Source organism: Semicossyphus pulcher, unplaced genomic scaffold (genome assembly GCF_022749685.1).
Source record: "Semicossyphus pulcher isolate SPU_LCO1_2020_fin unplaced genomic scaffold, fSemPul1.0.p SCAF_1, whole genome shotgun sequence".
In the NCBI taxonomy this organism is placed as follows: domain Eukaryota; kingdom Metazoa; phylum Chordata; class Actinopteri; order Labriformes; family Labridae; genus Semicossyphus; species Semicossyphus pulcher.
Genome location: NW_027211603.1, coordinates 11707531 through 11722947, shown reverse-complemented (window position 1 = coordinate 11722947; position 15417 = coordinate 11707531). Strand labels below are relative to the sequence as shown.

The window sequence follows — 15417 nt, the reverse complement described above, 5'->3', positions numbered from 1 at the left end:
TGTAATGACTCCATTCATGGACAGGAAGATTGTTTTTAAAAAAACAGCAATTTGAAGAACTGACTCAGGCATCAGGGATTTTTTAAATGATTTCTTTATACATTTGTATAATAACCTTATGAGTGCAAACAAAAAATGTCGCTTTTCATAAGTGGTCTTGTTAGTTACAAAACAATTTAACCAGGTTTTAAAGTCTCAAGCTGTTTGAGATTCGGACAATCAAAGATGGTTTAATATTATCTGTTTTGAAAAATGATTAATCGAGAAACAAAATCTTTCAGAATTTCTTTTTTCTTCTCTTTGTTTAGCCAGGAGATTAAACAAAAGTGTTAGAATGAAACTTAAAGACTCTGACTAAGTAAGGGAAATACAAATTTGAGACAATAAAGCTGCATTACTTGATAGGTCCATTTCCAAGTCTGAGGCTTCTGCTTTGAATCTTTTGAAATCATGTATTGACAACTGGCACTGACATAACATTACAGTGGGCATATACTGCCATCTTGTGGTTCTGGTCAAAATGGTATCACTGTATCAGAGATGCTCGTTTTGTTGCATAAATAACTAAACAATGCCAGGCTTTTTCGTTTTTTTTCCAGAAATCGTACACAGTGCACAGTGTTGATTTTCCTTAAACAAATCCTGTATATATTCTTTATCTTAGAAAGCAAGCAGCTGTATCCAGCGAAAAAAGCCCCTTAACACCAATAATAATAATAAAAAGGCTGACTGCTTATTAGGGAAGCTGAACCCTTATAACTCCATAAGTCAAACATTAATATCAATGATCTGTTTTTCTTTATTTGCGTTAATAATATGTATATGATATACATATAATTATACATTTAAAAAATAATTGGAATAAACATGAATGGTGGCCTGTACTCAGTGAATTGTGATCATGTTTTGACAGTTACTCTCTTAGATGACCTCTGACTTTTATAACATACCCTATATATCAAAGACGAACTATAGTCTAGTTGTGGCCATGAATTGTCCCCAAATTATTACAACATTTGAAAGTATGAAGGTAGTGCACTACACTATGATTCTCCATCTTTAAAAGTAAGAGTTGATTGTTATTTTACTCTGGCAGGCTATCCACAGCACTCACTATCTAAATCACGGTATCCAAAGTAGGAGAATAAATGCGAAACAAAATTTGAAAAAAAGGATTTTGACCCTCTTGGTATTCCATACTTGCAGAATGCGTCTCCGTCGGTGACGTACGTTACGCAGAGTCGTTCAATACTCACATTAGCGAGCTTTATCATTGTTAGGGGAAGAATATGTATCACCGAAACAGATAGTGGTTTTAAAATGTACTCACTTTAAACCTCTTGGTTTCGTTATTAACATATCTACGGTTTGGACGAAAATGACCGAATTGGCCGATTCCCTGACCAAAGAGGGCTGGTAGGTAGCATGGTAGCTAACATCAGTAAGCTAGCTAACGTTAACTCACTTGGGTGACAGATTGGGTTTAGCTTACAACACTAGCTAATTATTAGCAATATCTTCATTCAAGAGTTCTGCGGGAGTACGAACTTTGCCAAATTATACATGGTCTAAATAAGTTGTGTGGATTGTGGCGACGTTATTAGTTTGTTTAAAGTGAAACTAACGCTCACTGAACTAAGTGGTAGCAGTGAGGTACAATTACGTTGGCTAGCTTATGCACACTTGACGTTAGCACTCTATTTACATACGGCATAAAGCGTAGCACTGTTGGCACTACAGTTTGTATTAACGATAACCAATAAGTCGTAGTAACGTTACGTTCACGTTAAATATAGGGCTTGTCAAAGAGCGCCGACCTCAGCTTAATGCAAAAACTTGCAGTGCTTTTGAAGGCAAGATTTTTCCAGCTGCACACACGCAATCATTATTTTAAATATTTATAATAGAATGGTGACTGTAACCATAGCTCACCAACAATAACCCCGTTTTTTGTTTTGCACTCGTCAATGTTTCTGATTCATGATTTAATCTGACCAAAGATGCTGAGGGCTTAATTTTGCATTAATCCCGCCTGAAAACAAAGCATTAATAACACCTCATTCAACTCTAAATGATAAAGACATATATTACGTTATTGAAATACTTCTTTAAAAAATCGTCTGTTTTGTTGGTGGATGTTCTCCTGGAGCTTTCAAATGCTTTGACATCAATGTGGTTCGACACGCTCACTTCACACCTGTTAAAACTAGATCTTCTCTCCACCTTGTCTTTTATCTAACAGGTACCTCACCGATGAAGGAATAGCAGAACTAAAAGGATCTGCTGAGAAAGTAACACACAATGACATTATCCGTATTGCACTTGATGTAAGTTTTAATCTTGCACATTTTACACATGTATAACAGCAGTGAGCGTGTGTGTTCGTTTTTGTTGCAGTATGTTGATATTATGGGATGCAGTGGATTTACACTGTGACCCGTTGTAGAAGCTGATTATGAAATGTGGTCATTCATTTAGTAATCACTACTTCTCAGGTGTTTACAGATGTACTTCTATTCATACATGTTTGAGAAAATTATTACAGAGTCATTTGCTGATGTATTAATTGTAAGACTGAACCACTCTTGGCAGAGCCAGCATGGACAGCTTGCCCCAGGTCTAAGATTATCTTGCACCCTCACATGAAACTTATTCAACTTTGATGAACCAGTAAAGACCAGTTAGTTGCCTGCCTTCTAACATTGTAGCCATTATGTGATCTATGTATATTTAAATCTATATTCATGGCACAAAGAGACATAGTGCAGCTAATATGATTAGCCAATAAAATGAAAATAAAACAGACAACTGTTTCTAGAACAGAGTTGTTGTTGTATTTACTGCAAAAGCCTTGACATTAATGTTTTAACCCAGAGTTGCTGTCAAAAGATCTTAGACTGCTCCTTGACTTATTACTGTCCACCAGGTTGAACCAGTTCTGTAAACTAGTTCAGTAATTAATTGGGTGCAGCCATTGCTTTACTTACATAACAGCATTCCCTAGATCCTGTTTGAAATCTTGATGCAATATTTTGAAACAATTGTATCCTAGTTGTGTTTAGATATGTATACATTTAAAAAAAAAAAAAAAAAAAAAAAAAAAAAAATCACTTTTGAGATGTTGATATTATTTAAATAAGATGGTATGACTGTACTCAATAAACAATTTCAATCATATTTCACCACATATTACAGCATTTATTCACTGCATTCTTCTCAAGTAATGCAAATTTGCAATAGTGCAAAAGCTTGTTTTTTTTTTTCTGCTAAAAAATCTCTATGATTACCATTTGTGGGACCAAGGGTACTAGTAAAAGCAGATAAATCTTGATATGAGATTTTATTTATGTCAAACTCTTTTGCATTATTTCATGTCATTATAATTCGCAAATTATTATGATTGTTAGTTTTTTAAATAAGCAGTATCTTCTCTTTGCAGAGTGACCTTAGGCCGCTTGGGAGGAAATCTCTACCATCCGATATCAACAGTGGAAGAACAGAGATTGTAAGTGGTACAGAAAGTCTTGTAGGGCCATGTTAATGCTGTAGTTATAAAAGTGCAGGCCTATGTTTTGAGCTAAAATGCAGTTCTCATAACTGCCACTAGATGGCCCTAACACACCGACAAACAAGCAGCAAAAAATGCTTCTGTACCTGTGACACTACAGTTGAACCACTGTAGAGAATAAAATGTTGCAAATATTGTCAAAAGAGCGAAAAAAGAAATGTCTGAAATCCACCCACGCGCTCTTCATGCTCATAGCAATATGCACACTTATGTCACCCTGGCCAAACACTCTGCCTAGTACAGTGTATGTCTAACAAAGTGAATGCTCCTGAGCATCAATACATTATATGACATAAGGATTGCTGTAGATTTCATTCACATGTGTTTTGACTTGAGAGATACATCAAAAAATGTTGTTTTAAAAATTGTCACTTTGAATGAAAAGTTAATCCATAAAACAAAGAGAGTGCTGACACAAGTGTGGTTAAAACTGTTATGCTGGAGAAGTAATTTTGTGTAACCATCCATAAATACTCAATTAATTAGAATTTTTGCTTGCTCCTGATTTGCTTTGTAAGTCATTTTTTTGTGTCTTGCACATGGCCAGTTGGAAGGACCATGTGTTCTCCAGGTGCAGAAAGTGAGGAACATCTCAGCTCCTAAAGACCATGAGGAGTCCCAGGGTGCGCCGCGCATGCTGCGACTACAAATGACAGATGGACATACCACCTGTGTTGGATTGGAGTTTAAACACCTGTCCAAGATCAGGTATATAGTATATAACAGTTTTGTTGAGTTGAGGTATATGTTAGCTTCAGTGCAAAATATTGGGAAATTAATTTCAAGCAGCCTTAATATCTATGTCAGTTGTCCTAAAAATATATCATTGGAAAAAATGTTTTTCCAGTAGCTGAATAGATGCCAAGCAGGTGTCATTAAGCCACTTCCTCTTTTACTCAAGGCAAATGTGTAAAATTCTGCACACACCCCTTTCAGTCATCCCCTTGTCAACACTCTCACCTCACCACATGCCTCAGTTTCCCTTTATCTGCATTTTCCACGTGGCAGCAGCTATCTAACAATATCCAGCCTTAATTACATCTCCATCCCGGCAACGGTGGCCTTGGTGACGGCTGCCATGGTGACTAGCCAGTCTGTACAGGTGGAGTGGCCAGAATGTGAGCCTTGACTTCCTGATGGGAGGGAGGAGAGAACAGAACAAATCCCCTCTTTATGAGCGGCACACACACACAGTGGCCACCAACAGCGGTGCTTAGTGTTTCTTATGAAAGTGTCCGCTTCAGAGTGTGCGAGGCCATAAGTGAGTGTCAAAGAAGGATGGGATGGATTACAGCACTGTTCAGTGTGTGAGACTGAGATACAGAGGGATGACAATTAAGCATTATGAGCAACATAAATCAGAGGGTGAATAGTGTGTATGTAGGATTTTGTGTATGTGATTGAATCGAGGATAGACAGTGCCTCGTTCTGTGCTGGCCGCTATCATGAGAACAGCATCCATCCCAGAGGTTTGGAGTGAAATCCCTAATTGTTGCTTTGGCATCCGGCATCAGTAGCTGGAAATCCCTCTAAGTCCCAGGGTTTTTTTAATGAGAGAGGCAGAGGCCTTATCAGGCCTGATGAGATAGAGGGGCTTTTAATTTACCATGAGGACGGGTGAGCAGCTGGGATTATTGATAGTCTCTCCTTGCCTCGCCACCCCTCCCCTGGCACTGCTCCATGTCATTTATAAAGTGGTATGGGTAAGGCAGTAGGATATAGAGCTGGGGAAATGTAGTTATAATATCGTAAAGCTTAAAATTTGTTTAAAATATAAAAGTTGAATAAACATTTTATACATGAAGCATATTTTATTCAGAATGTTTTGTTTTTGTTTTTCAGTCTTAACACTCCCCCTGGAACAAAGGTGAAGCTCCTTGGTACAGTCCAGGTTAAAAATGGTCTTTTGCTGCTCGATGACTCAAAAATCGCCGTCCTTGGAGGCGAGGTTGATCACATGGTGGAGAAATGGGAACTGCAAAGGGTGAGGGTTGATTTTTATAATGGTGACTCAGCTACTTTTGCTTAAAAAAAAATTCGAGCTCATTTGTTGTTATCATTTTAAATCAGCATTAAAGGCCACCATCATTCTGCTATTACTCTCGCTGGAATTGTATTTTTTCTTAGTTGTTAAGAATAATCTCCCTTTTACTATTCAACCCGCAGAGTCTGGCCAAACACAGCAGGAGTAACATTGGAGCAGAAGGTGGACCTCCTCCCTTTGTGCCATTTGGTCAGGTAAGGATAATAATAATATTATAAATATATATATATATAAAATAAATATAATATATCTTATACAATATATATGAATATATGTATGTATAAATATAATATATAGATGTTGAGATGTGATGTATAATAATAATATTATTACAGCTCAAGCAAAGTGTTTACAGAGGAGAACAGCAAAATAGAAATAGTAACATAAAATAGAAAACTAATTAAAAAGTACAATCAGCTGACACACATATTGCTGAATGCAGTGACAGTTCCAAAAATATGTGCAGTGCTAATGTTGCATTTTTATTAAAAAAAAATGCTGTGTTTATTAGTTGTAAAGGTCAGAAGAGACCAAATATTTCCAATAAAGAATAAGACAATAAGAAGGCTGCCGAAGTGCACCATTTACATTCACATTGTCAACTAGTGCTGTCTATACACTGTATTAGTTTATTAGTTATTTTCTTACTTTAATATTTCCTAATTCTGTGTTTTTGCACATCACAGTAAATTAAATTCAGACATTTCTCATTTTAAACCCACTGAGCCTGAGTCAGTACTCCCTTATAAGGATCATAGCTTCAGCCTGGGATACAGCTGTATCAGCTTGACACACGGATTTGGGGATTTTCACTCACTCTTCATTCCAGATTTGCTCAGACTTTGTAAAGTTGGACGAAGAGCACTTGGGGAATTATCATTCAGCCTTCTCTAGATTTCCTTTTAATGCTGGGTCACTGAAGCAGCTTGGATGTCTTCTTATGGTTGTTATATATAAACATTATCCTGTATCGAGGCAATTTGCACTCTGAAGAAGATTCTCTTTAAATCTGTGCCCGCAGTTTTGTTTGCTCTATATTCTCAGTCAGTTCCACCATCCAAGTTCCTGCTACTCTGTGAGGCATTCTCACAGTATGAAGCTGTCATCACCATGCTTCACAGCAGTGTTTTTAAAATGGAGATGAGTTGGTAGGTTTTCACCTGACTTTGTCACATTGTGACATTTGTCTCTTCAGAAGAGTTTCTTAGTTTACATGTCATCACACAAGAGAACTATTTGCAGCATTCTCTGAGTTCATGACATTTCCACAAGTGACATGTTGTGAGATGCTACACTTCAAAGCAATAAAAGAAACTAGCTTCAAAGTTTGAGTTGTTATATGTAAATCAATTACAGCTTAGCCTTTATGATATTTGGGCTCACAGGTATGTTCGATTTATCTTCTTTTCCCCCTGCAGTATCGAATTACCATGTGCCAACCTTGGTTTGCCTGAAGCTATGTAGAAGCTCTTCATATGAGTGCTTCAATCCCATGCTACATCAGTCATAATCTCTATTTACAGGGTTTTTCGTTTGTAGTAATGTTGACCAATCACATATCAGCAGGCTGCAGCGTATGTAGTAAAAACAGTCCGTGTGGAGAGCAAAAGCAGGCGGAACATAGTCCGCCGTAATGACCCCATCAGCAGTAATCTGACAGGGATTCTTATTAATCTCTATAAACAGACACCTGCATGCTAACCGCTAACAATCCATTCCAGATCAAAAATTCAACTTGAGATAAATTCCCTGACGCTGTGTCACAAAAGCCATTCAGCGATCACATTTCCCGACTTCCTTGAATGCATCAGAAATTATTGCTCCGACCTCCGTTCAACAAATTTCTGATTTTAAAAGTAGTTCTCTTCTCCTCTTTTTACAAATCTGCATCATGATGTTGAAATCTCAGCAAAGGTCAGACCCGTTAATTAAAGTCAATCACAAGAAAAATTGTCTCTTTTTCTGTGAACAGTGCAGCAGGCGGAAAAGAAAGTCTCTTACCGCTAGCTACATGCCCCGACACGTTCACAGGTGTCCCCAGAGGCTATATCGTCGATATAGCCGATGGGATCTGAGATTGCATCAGTCATAACTCTTCAATCATAACATTGTAAAGTAACTTAAAATCGGACACCACTGTTTTTGCACTGAACCTGCCTTTAAGAATAAAACAAAAACTGATGAAATGATTTTCAAAATTTAGAGAGGTGGTTGTGAAGCGCAGGATTAAAGAACTCTGACAGTCTGTGGAGAGCTATATGTGGGGATTTCATAGCCGCCTGGTGTCATGTTCGAGTGATTAAATGACGGCACCATGGTGGACAGTCATGCGTGATGGCACTACGCTCTGGCTCGACACTTCTCAAAGCGGAGGCTGCAGATTTATCAACATATCTGTCCCGCTGCCGTCAGATGGTTGCAAGGGTTTAATGAACTGAAGGAGAAGCTTTTCAAACGGTATAAAGCAGCTGTGACACACTGATATGGTCAGAATCAATCATATTAACTTATAGTTACATGCAGACTGATTTACAGGGGTTTCTGCTTTACCCACAGTAAATAAATTATCTTCCGGCTGAGGAGTTTTTAATATAATTTAATTTAAAGTTATAAGCATGGTTGTATAAGTGCTGCTTCTGTTGTTAGTGTTTTGTTTGCCAATGCGATTGGACCATGGACCATGTCTGCCCATATGCCACCTCCGGCCTAAAAACCAGGCTGCCTATAACGCACTAAGCTAGAGCCTTCCCATAAGCAAAATCCAATGATTTAGTCAGTTGCTGACTTCTCTGACTTCCTACAGTCTCGACACAGCTGCAGCATGTTTTGAGTTTCCATCTCATTCCTCCCTAGTCTTTGCTATATTTTTTCAGTTCCCAAATAAGTGTGAGCAAAGAGGCAGCTTTGGGATTTATGTTACTTTTGGGTGCTTCAACAAAATCTTAGAGTCTAACTTAAACACTGCAGGTTACTTCATTCTGGACCCAATATAACTCCAAAAAATGTTGAAACTTTCAGCTGCATTGATTCTTTTCTTAAGGAACTATACATGATTGATGAGGATCTTTGATAATATATTCTCTCTCTATTTTCTCCCTGTAGAAGTGTGCAAGGAGCGATGAAGTAGACAGCAGAGATCTAGACCAGAGGAAGACCCTGCAGACTCATAATGTGATCAAAAGTGCCGACGAGAATGATGAGTTTGAGAAGCAGCGGACAGCAGCTATTGCAGAGGTGGCTAAGACCAAAGAGGTATGTAAACCCTCGTCACCTGTCCTTTTAACATCTTCTGATTGTGTTTCATGCAGGGTATTTTATTCTTTTACTGAGCTAATGCAACATTTTGTGACTCACATTTAATAGCTTTATCTCCCAATATGTCATTTATTTTATGTCATATATAATAAATCTGTTACGCTATAATTGTTTTAGGTAAGAAAATAAAGTAAACCTATAATCCCACCTTGATAAACATTTGACTTTCAGAGCCCCTTCTTTTGGCTAATTAACTACTTTTGCTGTTTCCTGTATCGATTGCAATTTTTGCACAAACTGTTTCATTTGGCCTGCATTTAAAAATGCATGCACTTATTGACATTCATAACCTATATTGCCTCTAACTTTCAAGTGAGTCTTTAAAAAAACATTTCCAACATTGCTACTCCAACTACAAAGTTCTGTTTCTTGTGCTGGATTTGTTTCGTCCAGCCCTGCAGCTCTATTGATCTTCATGTTCTCTTCCTTGTTAGGGTCCCCGCACGTTCGGTGGTGGAGGAAATGCAGGCAGTAATTTATCCAGCACCGCTTCCTCCTCCCGAGGCCGAGACTCGTACCAGCAGAGGAGACGAGAAGACAGAGTCGAAAGAGCTGAAAGCAGACAAGATGGAAACTACCGAGAGCTGGTGAGGAGACAAACTTGGGCCAAACCAAGTTAGTTTTGACTTAGACTGCTCATTACTGAAGCCTCCATTCTCTGTGGAAAAAGCAATTTAGAGGTTGGAACTTGTTCTGCGCTCTTTCTTTGTTCTGGATTAGAGTCTTATTTCATGGCTCATGGACTGCATGAGGCATTGATTATGATATTGTAGAAATCTAAATGAATTGGAAGCTTGGTCAGGTTTTCCAATCAAGTGGCAGTCCATTTGTCTAGCTTTTATGTAGTGACACGCCAGCTTCCTGCAGAACTCGGCCAGCTTTTGGCTGAGCACATTAATAGGATGGAACAGGATATTATAGTGTTTGGCTTTGGGATATGTTAATGATGGTTTGAAACTTAAATGCACACTAATCCAACCTAAAACAAAACTCCCAAATGTTGCCAATATCTGGCCCACTTAAAAGTAGAGGTGCCTCTTTTTTTTTTTTTCCTCTCTGCTTTCCATCCAATTAAACTTTCTCTGTCACATAACAACTTACTTCTGTGTTGTATCTACTATTACCACATTACCATAATCCATCCGCATACCTCCTCTCTCTCATTTTGCCCTGCCTGTAGGTGGATGAGCGTGCTCTGAGAGACATCATGGAGATGGGCTTTAACAGAGAGGCCGCTCGACAGGCTCTAATGGATAATAACAACAACCTTGAAGTGGCACTAAACAGCCTACTGACTGGTTCTTCTGGTAGCAGGCCTGGACCTGTGGTACCTGAATCCAACAAGCCCCCATCCAGAGGTTCATACACACACACACACACACACGCACACACACATGCCTACTGCCACTTTGGCTTGAAAGACTCCCCCATAGCCTGAAACCCTGTCCGTTTCTACAGAGTAAGATTTAGATTGGGAGAGTAAAATCGCCTACAGGTCCAGAGTAGTGGTTTGGCTTGTTTTAGTCCATTTTCCGTAAATGCATCCAGACATTACTGCTGACTATTTCCCCAGCACACCTTTAGGATCAGATGGATATTCTACTCTATGTACCCTCATTGTTTTGTATTTGTTTCAGTCCTGAAAAATCAACTGGCACGAACTGCAAAATTGCTCCATCACACTGAACTACCCACTGCCTATTTTTGTAAAAGCATTTTTATCCAAACAGTGTGAGCAGGTACAATTGTTAAAGCTGTTATTGTTGCTGCAGACTTGGGTCCCCTGAGGCAGCTATAGAGCATTTACTTTTTCAGATTTGTGTAATCTTTAAGAGATGTATAGCTCATATATTACCCCACTTTGCAAAATAGTGAAATTTCACACACACATGTGCACACACCCAAATACAGAGCCTTGTCCCAAATACGTAGGATGTAGTCACCTAAAGCTAGAAAGTGTACGCATCAAACTAGGTATGGGTCATGAATTTTGAATATTCAAATAGTCATTACTGCAAATATTATCTCATCTTATAAATATATATTTTCCTTTTTTTTTTACCGGCACCTGGTTGTAATGCGGTACTGTCGCCAGACGGTGGCTGTAGCTCGCCTGAAAGCTGTTTGCTAACCGCCATTAAATAACAAGAGAAGAAGAAAGCATGAGCGCTAGGTGCCGCTAAAACGGGTGTTGCGGTGTGACATTCGGAACCTGAGAAAAATGCAGAGTCTTCAGCCGCCAGAGAGTTCTGTGTTAAACTCTTTAGAAAAAAATGCAATGAAAATAAGCACAGGTGCAAACTTTGCCAGGTAAAACTACTATAGCCTAAGTCTACAACAACTACGCACAGTATGACTGACGCAGTATGAGGGGCTGATTCTCACCGTAGGAGAAATGATCCATGTCTGTGTAGACTGCATAGGGAAGATGCACAGTTTATTATAACTAGGGCTGTCAAAATAACGCATTCATTTCGATTAATAAATTACAGAAAAATTAATGCACTTTATTATATCCCTTGGCCTCATACGTCACTGAGCATAGGCTACTATCGTATACGGCAGCTTTGAAAACGTGGCAAAGCTTTGAGTAAAAGTCGAATAGTCTCAGTAAATATCGAATTGTATTTTTGCTTGAAATGTCCGTCCCTACATCAAACACAAAGTTTCTTTGATCAAAATTGTATTTTTTGGCTTGAGGTAATCTTATTTTGTCTTTTTTTTTTTCCTCAGCCAGAGGACGGGGAAGAGGCAGGTCCAGAAATGAAGACGAGGAGGAGGGAGCAGGGGGAAGGCCATCTGGACCGAGCACTCTGTTTGACTTTCTGGAATCCAAGATGGGCGTTTTCTCCATCGATGGTGGGTGCACTGGTCCCAATTTCATTCTTTAAAACATAATCAACTTTTCACTTGATTTATTTAAGAGAGAAATGTGTTCCACAAATTTAAATATGTGTGATTGTGTTTGTCAAGCCAGTTCTTTGGTTGGAAATGAGCAGTTTTTGAACATGAGCAAAGTCACGGTTGGATTCCGACAGATGGCTATCTGGCTAGCATGAGCTTAATTAATTCATGTTCTCTAAATGCCTGAAATAAGTTAAAGTTTGCAAAACCAATGCAGCCCTGGGCTGTACTTGAAAAAGTGTAAACTTTTATATGCTATGTATTTTAAATATAGATAGTGTTTGACCATGAATGATTTGGTTTGGTGAATTTATTGAAGGCTTCAGTCTGCTACTTCCCTTCATGTGTTTCTTAAGTGATTTGTGTTTAACTTGATATCTGCTTGTAGAACATGGTAGTCTGGTATTTTCCATATTTCTTCTATTATTTATAGACGAAATATTTTGCCACCCTGAAAATGGTCTTTTCTGCCTTATCTTCTCAGAGCCAAAGAGCCAGGCACCTCAGAGACATCATGAGAGTAAAGCCAATTTCTCCAACTCAGACTATTACTCCAAAGACACATCTCATACCAAGTACTCATCTCATAATGAGCACAGGCAACAAAGGAACGACAGGCCACCTCGCTTCCACAGGGACACTGATTTCCCCAAACCTGGCCAGGAGCCTGTCTCCAACTGTGCAACCTCTCAAACATCAACTCAAGGCCAGCATTGGAAGGGCCAGGAGAGATGGTCACGAGGCACATCAGACAGATCCCACAATGACAGGAGAGAGATGCGTGATGAGCAGAATTTCCCTTCATCCTTCCCGACCACTTTCACACGTTCTAAAGAACCTCAGCAGCAGACGGATTTTAGTGGCTCTTACCACCAACGATCGAGAAATGGAGACGGTGGTGGTGGTGGGAACATGACCGGATCATCTCAGAGGAGAGGGGGAAAAGATAATGCACCCACACCTAAACTTAGTAATTCTGCAGGTAGTGAACTGGATGGCAGAGGAAATAATAAACGTACAGACAGAATTGAAGAACCCAACAACAGCAGGAGGACAGGGAAGACTGAGCGGCCGAACTCAGGCCACTTTGACCGACAAAGGGATAGTGGACCACCAAACTTTAACTTTAGGGGAGGAAGCTCAGGGATGTCTCAAGAAGTGGGGTTATCACAGGATTCTCGAATCACGACGGGGGATCCGTCTCATTTCCAAAATGGAGATGTGGAACACAAAAGAACTGGGCCTATCAAGCCAGCAAACTCATCGTGTCCCCCAAACCGGGAGCCGCCCCCCAAGAAAAACATCCCAAATAACCCAGGACCCAAAAGAAGGTCAGGACAGGGCAAAGGTCAGGGACCTCGAGGGCCAGAGAAAAGTCATTTTGTGGAACGCGCTTGGAAACCTGGAGACCAGTGCTTGGCACTGTACTGGGAAGACAGCAAGGTATGTCATTCCTGGATTGGTAGCAAAGCAACAGCTGAAATTGTTGAAAAAAAGTTTTATTTTATTTCAGTTAGAGAAAGAACACAGATAAACCAGTTACTTACACACATAAATTATCCCATGTACATACAAAATGAACTTCATATGATCTAGTGATAATTCTGACAAACATTGTGTGATTCCAGAAATGTCAGATGTGTTTTTCTGTCTCAGAGTTTGACAGTTACCATGTTCAAAAATGTCAAAAAATAAATTGCGGCTCATTATCTCTCTATCATAGTGTGTCAGATTTGTTGTCATGTTGTAATCAATTCATATGAAGTTGTCTGAATCCGACATGTGAAAATGTTTGTATTTAAATAATGACATTTCTATTTGTTTGTGTGTGTTTGTGTGTGTGCTTGCGCACCCATATAGTTCTACCATGCCAGGATAGATGCTGTGCATTCATCGGGCTCCACGGCTGTGGTTGTATTCAGTGATTATGGAAACTGCGAAGAGGTCCTGCTGCATAACATCAAACCTGTCCCTGCTGATGTTATGGTAAGACAACATTTTGATATAATTATTAATCATTCATTATTATAAGGATCAATACACATTGGTTGCAGAAGTAACCTATCAAACTGTATTCTTGTGGGTTGAGAAAGTGATGAAATATGAATGCAATCTAATCTGATTACCCACAGTAACATCACAACCATATCAAATGTGCATGGCAGGAGGAAGATGATGGTTACTATGACAGTTCACTAGAGTTTCGTCGTGGAGGAGATGGACAGCCAAGACGCACACGACCAACACAGCAGTATTACCAGCCTCCCAGGGCACGGGATTGATGTGTCTGCGTTTACAGGTAAATAAATATTCAATTGTTTTTTTCATACATAAGTAAAACCAAACATCAGTGTGTCTAGAATGTATGAAAAATGCTTGTATCTCTGTGAAAAGTTGTGAGTAACATAAAAGAAACTGTAACCAAACTACAACGAAAAAACTCACTTTTATGTAGACATTGATTTTACATGATAATTTACTCTTTGATTGCTTCTGCTGGTACAATGTCTTGTGTAAAAACTAAGTCCGCAACAAAGATGCTTAATTTGTTCTTCGGTTCTCTCCATCCATCAGTGTGCTTGGCCCTCCTCCTTCCACGACAGAGACCGTGTCACTTTCTGCAACAATCCAGAGTGCTTCCCGAATTTCTCAGTGTCCACACCGTCAGGACATACAGAACTTTTCAAAGGGCTTGGACATGATGCAAAAATAGTAGAAAAACTGACATGAGCACCTGTTGATACTCTTAAGGACATATCTACTGTATATGTTGTGAAGATTTGTTAAATGGATGCATAAAAATAAACGATTATTATAGTATGTAGCGGATTTGTTGTTTTAATGTGTTTTTATTTTTGAGAATCAAATTGAAATGAAGATTAAATGTATCAAGAGAAGAAACAGGAAACCCCCTGTGTTTATCTAAACTGCTTTTTTAATCATTGATTTAATTAGAGTTAATTTTAACTGATGACATGGTAATGATCTGCTCTACTAAATTTGCTAATTCTTGTCTTGTAGCATACCTCTGTCACTTCTCCTCTAGTAGATAGGCAAAGAGTCCACAGCAAGTAGCTTAAGCTCATTTGTCGTGTTCTGCGAAGCAAATCCAAAGGGTAAGACAATCTCTTCCCCCGTAATAGAGACGGTTACATTGCAAAGATATCATTTTGCACATTACAAAAGGGACTGTACCCAGCTCTTGAAGCATTGCGCACACACCACTGAGCTGCCGCTTCATGGACTACTGCTGTGTGAGAGACAAGTTTTACACATCAAGAAATAATGTCCACTTTGGCTCCAATTTCACTCGACTAGCAGTAGGGGACAAATGGACAATGCTCCAGGGTTCAGTAGAGAGGTCACCGTGCTATTCTGTATCATTGGTGCAAAGGATTTGCTTTATTTTCCAACTGAGACGCCAGCGAGCATTGATGAATAATTAACGGCTGGTAATATGGAAACCTATCCGCCGGGGAGGAACTGAAAGTGAAGCTCTTGAAAGTGTTCTGGGGGGCTGACCATGACACATTGGCAAGATAATCATAAAGGATTGATTTTCAATCAGATAAACTGTGATATTTTG

At 39.1% G+C, this 15417-nt stretch overlaps 1 protein-coding gene across 2 annotated transcripts; it reads left to right on the top strand.

The window, feature by feature from the left end:
* The first annotated feature begins 1231 nt into the window (after positions 1–1231).
* On the top strand, positions 1232–14653 carry tdrd3 (tudor domain containing 3). Of its 2 annotated transcripts, XM_069657744.1 has the most exons (14): positions 1232–1416; positions 2243–2327; positions 3440–3505; positions 4116–4276; positions 5411–5552; positions 5735–5806; positions 8715–8864; positions 9362–9514; positions 10108–10285; positions 11661–11786; positions 12316–13274; positions 13692–13817; positions 13997–14130; positions 14406–14653. In XM_069657744.1, the coding sequence occupies exons 1-13, from the start codon at positions 1379–1381 to the stop codon at positions 14111–14113; spliced, it is 2373 nt and encodes a 790-aa protein (XP_069513845.1). In that variant the 5' UTR covers positions 1232–1378; the 3' UTR covers positions 14114–14130; positions 14406–14653. The 2 variants fall into 2 exon arrangements, with proteins under 2 accessions (XP_069513845.1, XP_069513854.1); XM_069657753.1 differs by lacking the exon at positions 14406–14653 and having other exon boundaries at positions 13964–14089.
* Positions 14654–15417: the final 764 nt, after the last annotated feature.

Excerpts from the sequence above, each read along its gene's own strand:
- tdrd3 (XM_069657744.1), top strand. The coding sequence starts at position 1,379 with ATGACCGAATTGGCCGATTCCCTGACCAAAGAGGGCTG. Across the intron at positions 1,417-2,242 it reads TCCCTGACCAAAGAGGGCTG|GTACCTCACCGATGAAGGAA; the intron begins GTAGGTAGCATG and ends TTTATCTAACAG. Across the intron at positions 5,807-8,714 it reads CCTTTGTGCCATTTGGTCAG|AAGTGTGCAAGGAGCGATGA; the intron begins GTAAGGATAATA and ends TTCTCCCTGTAG.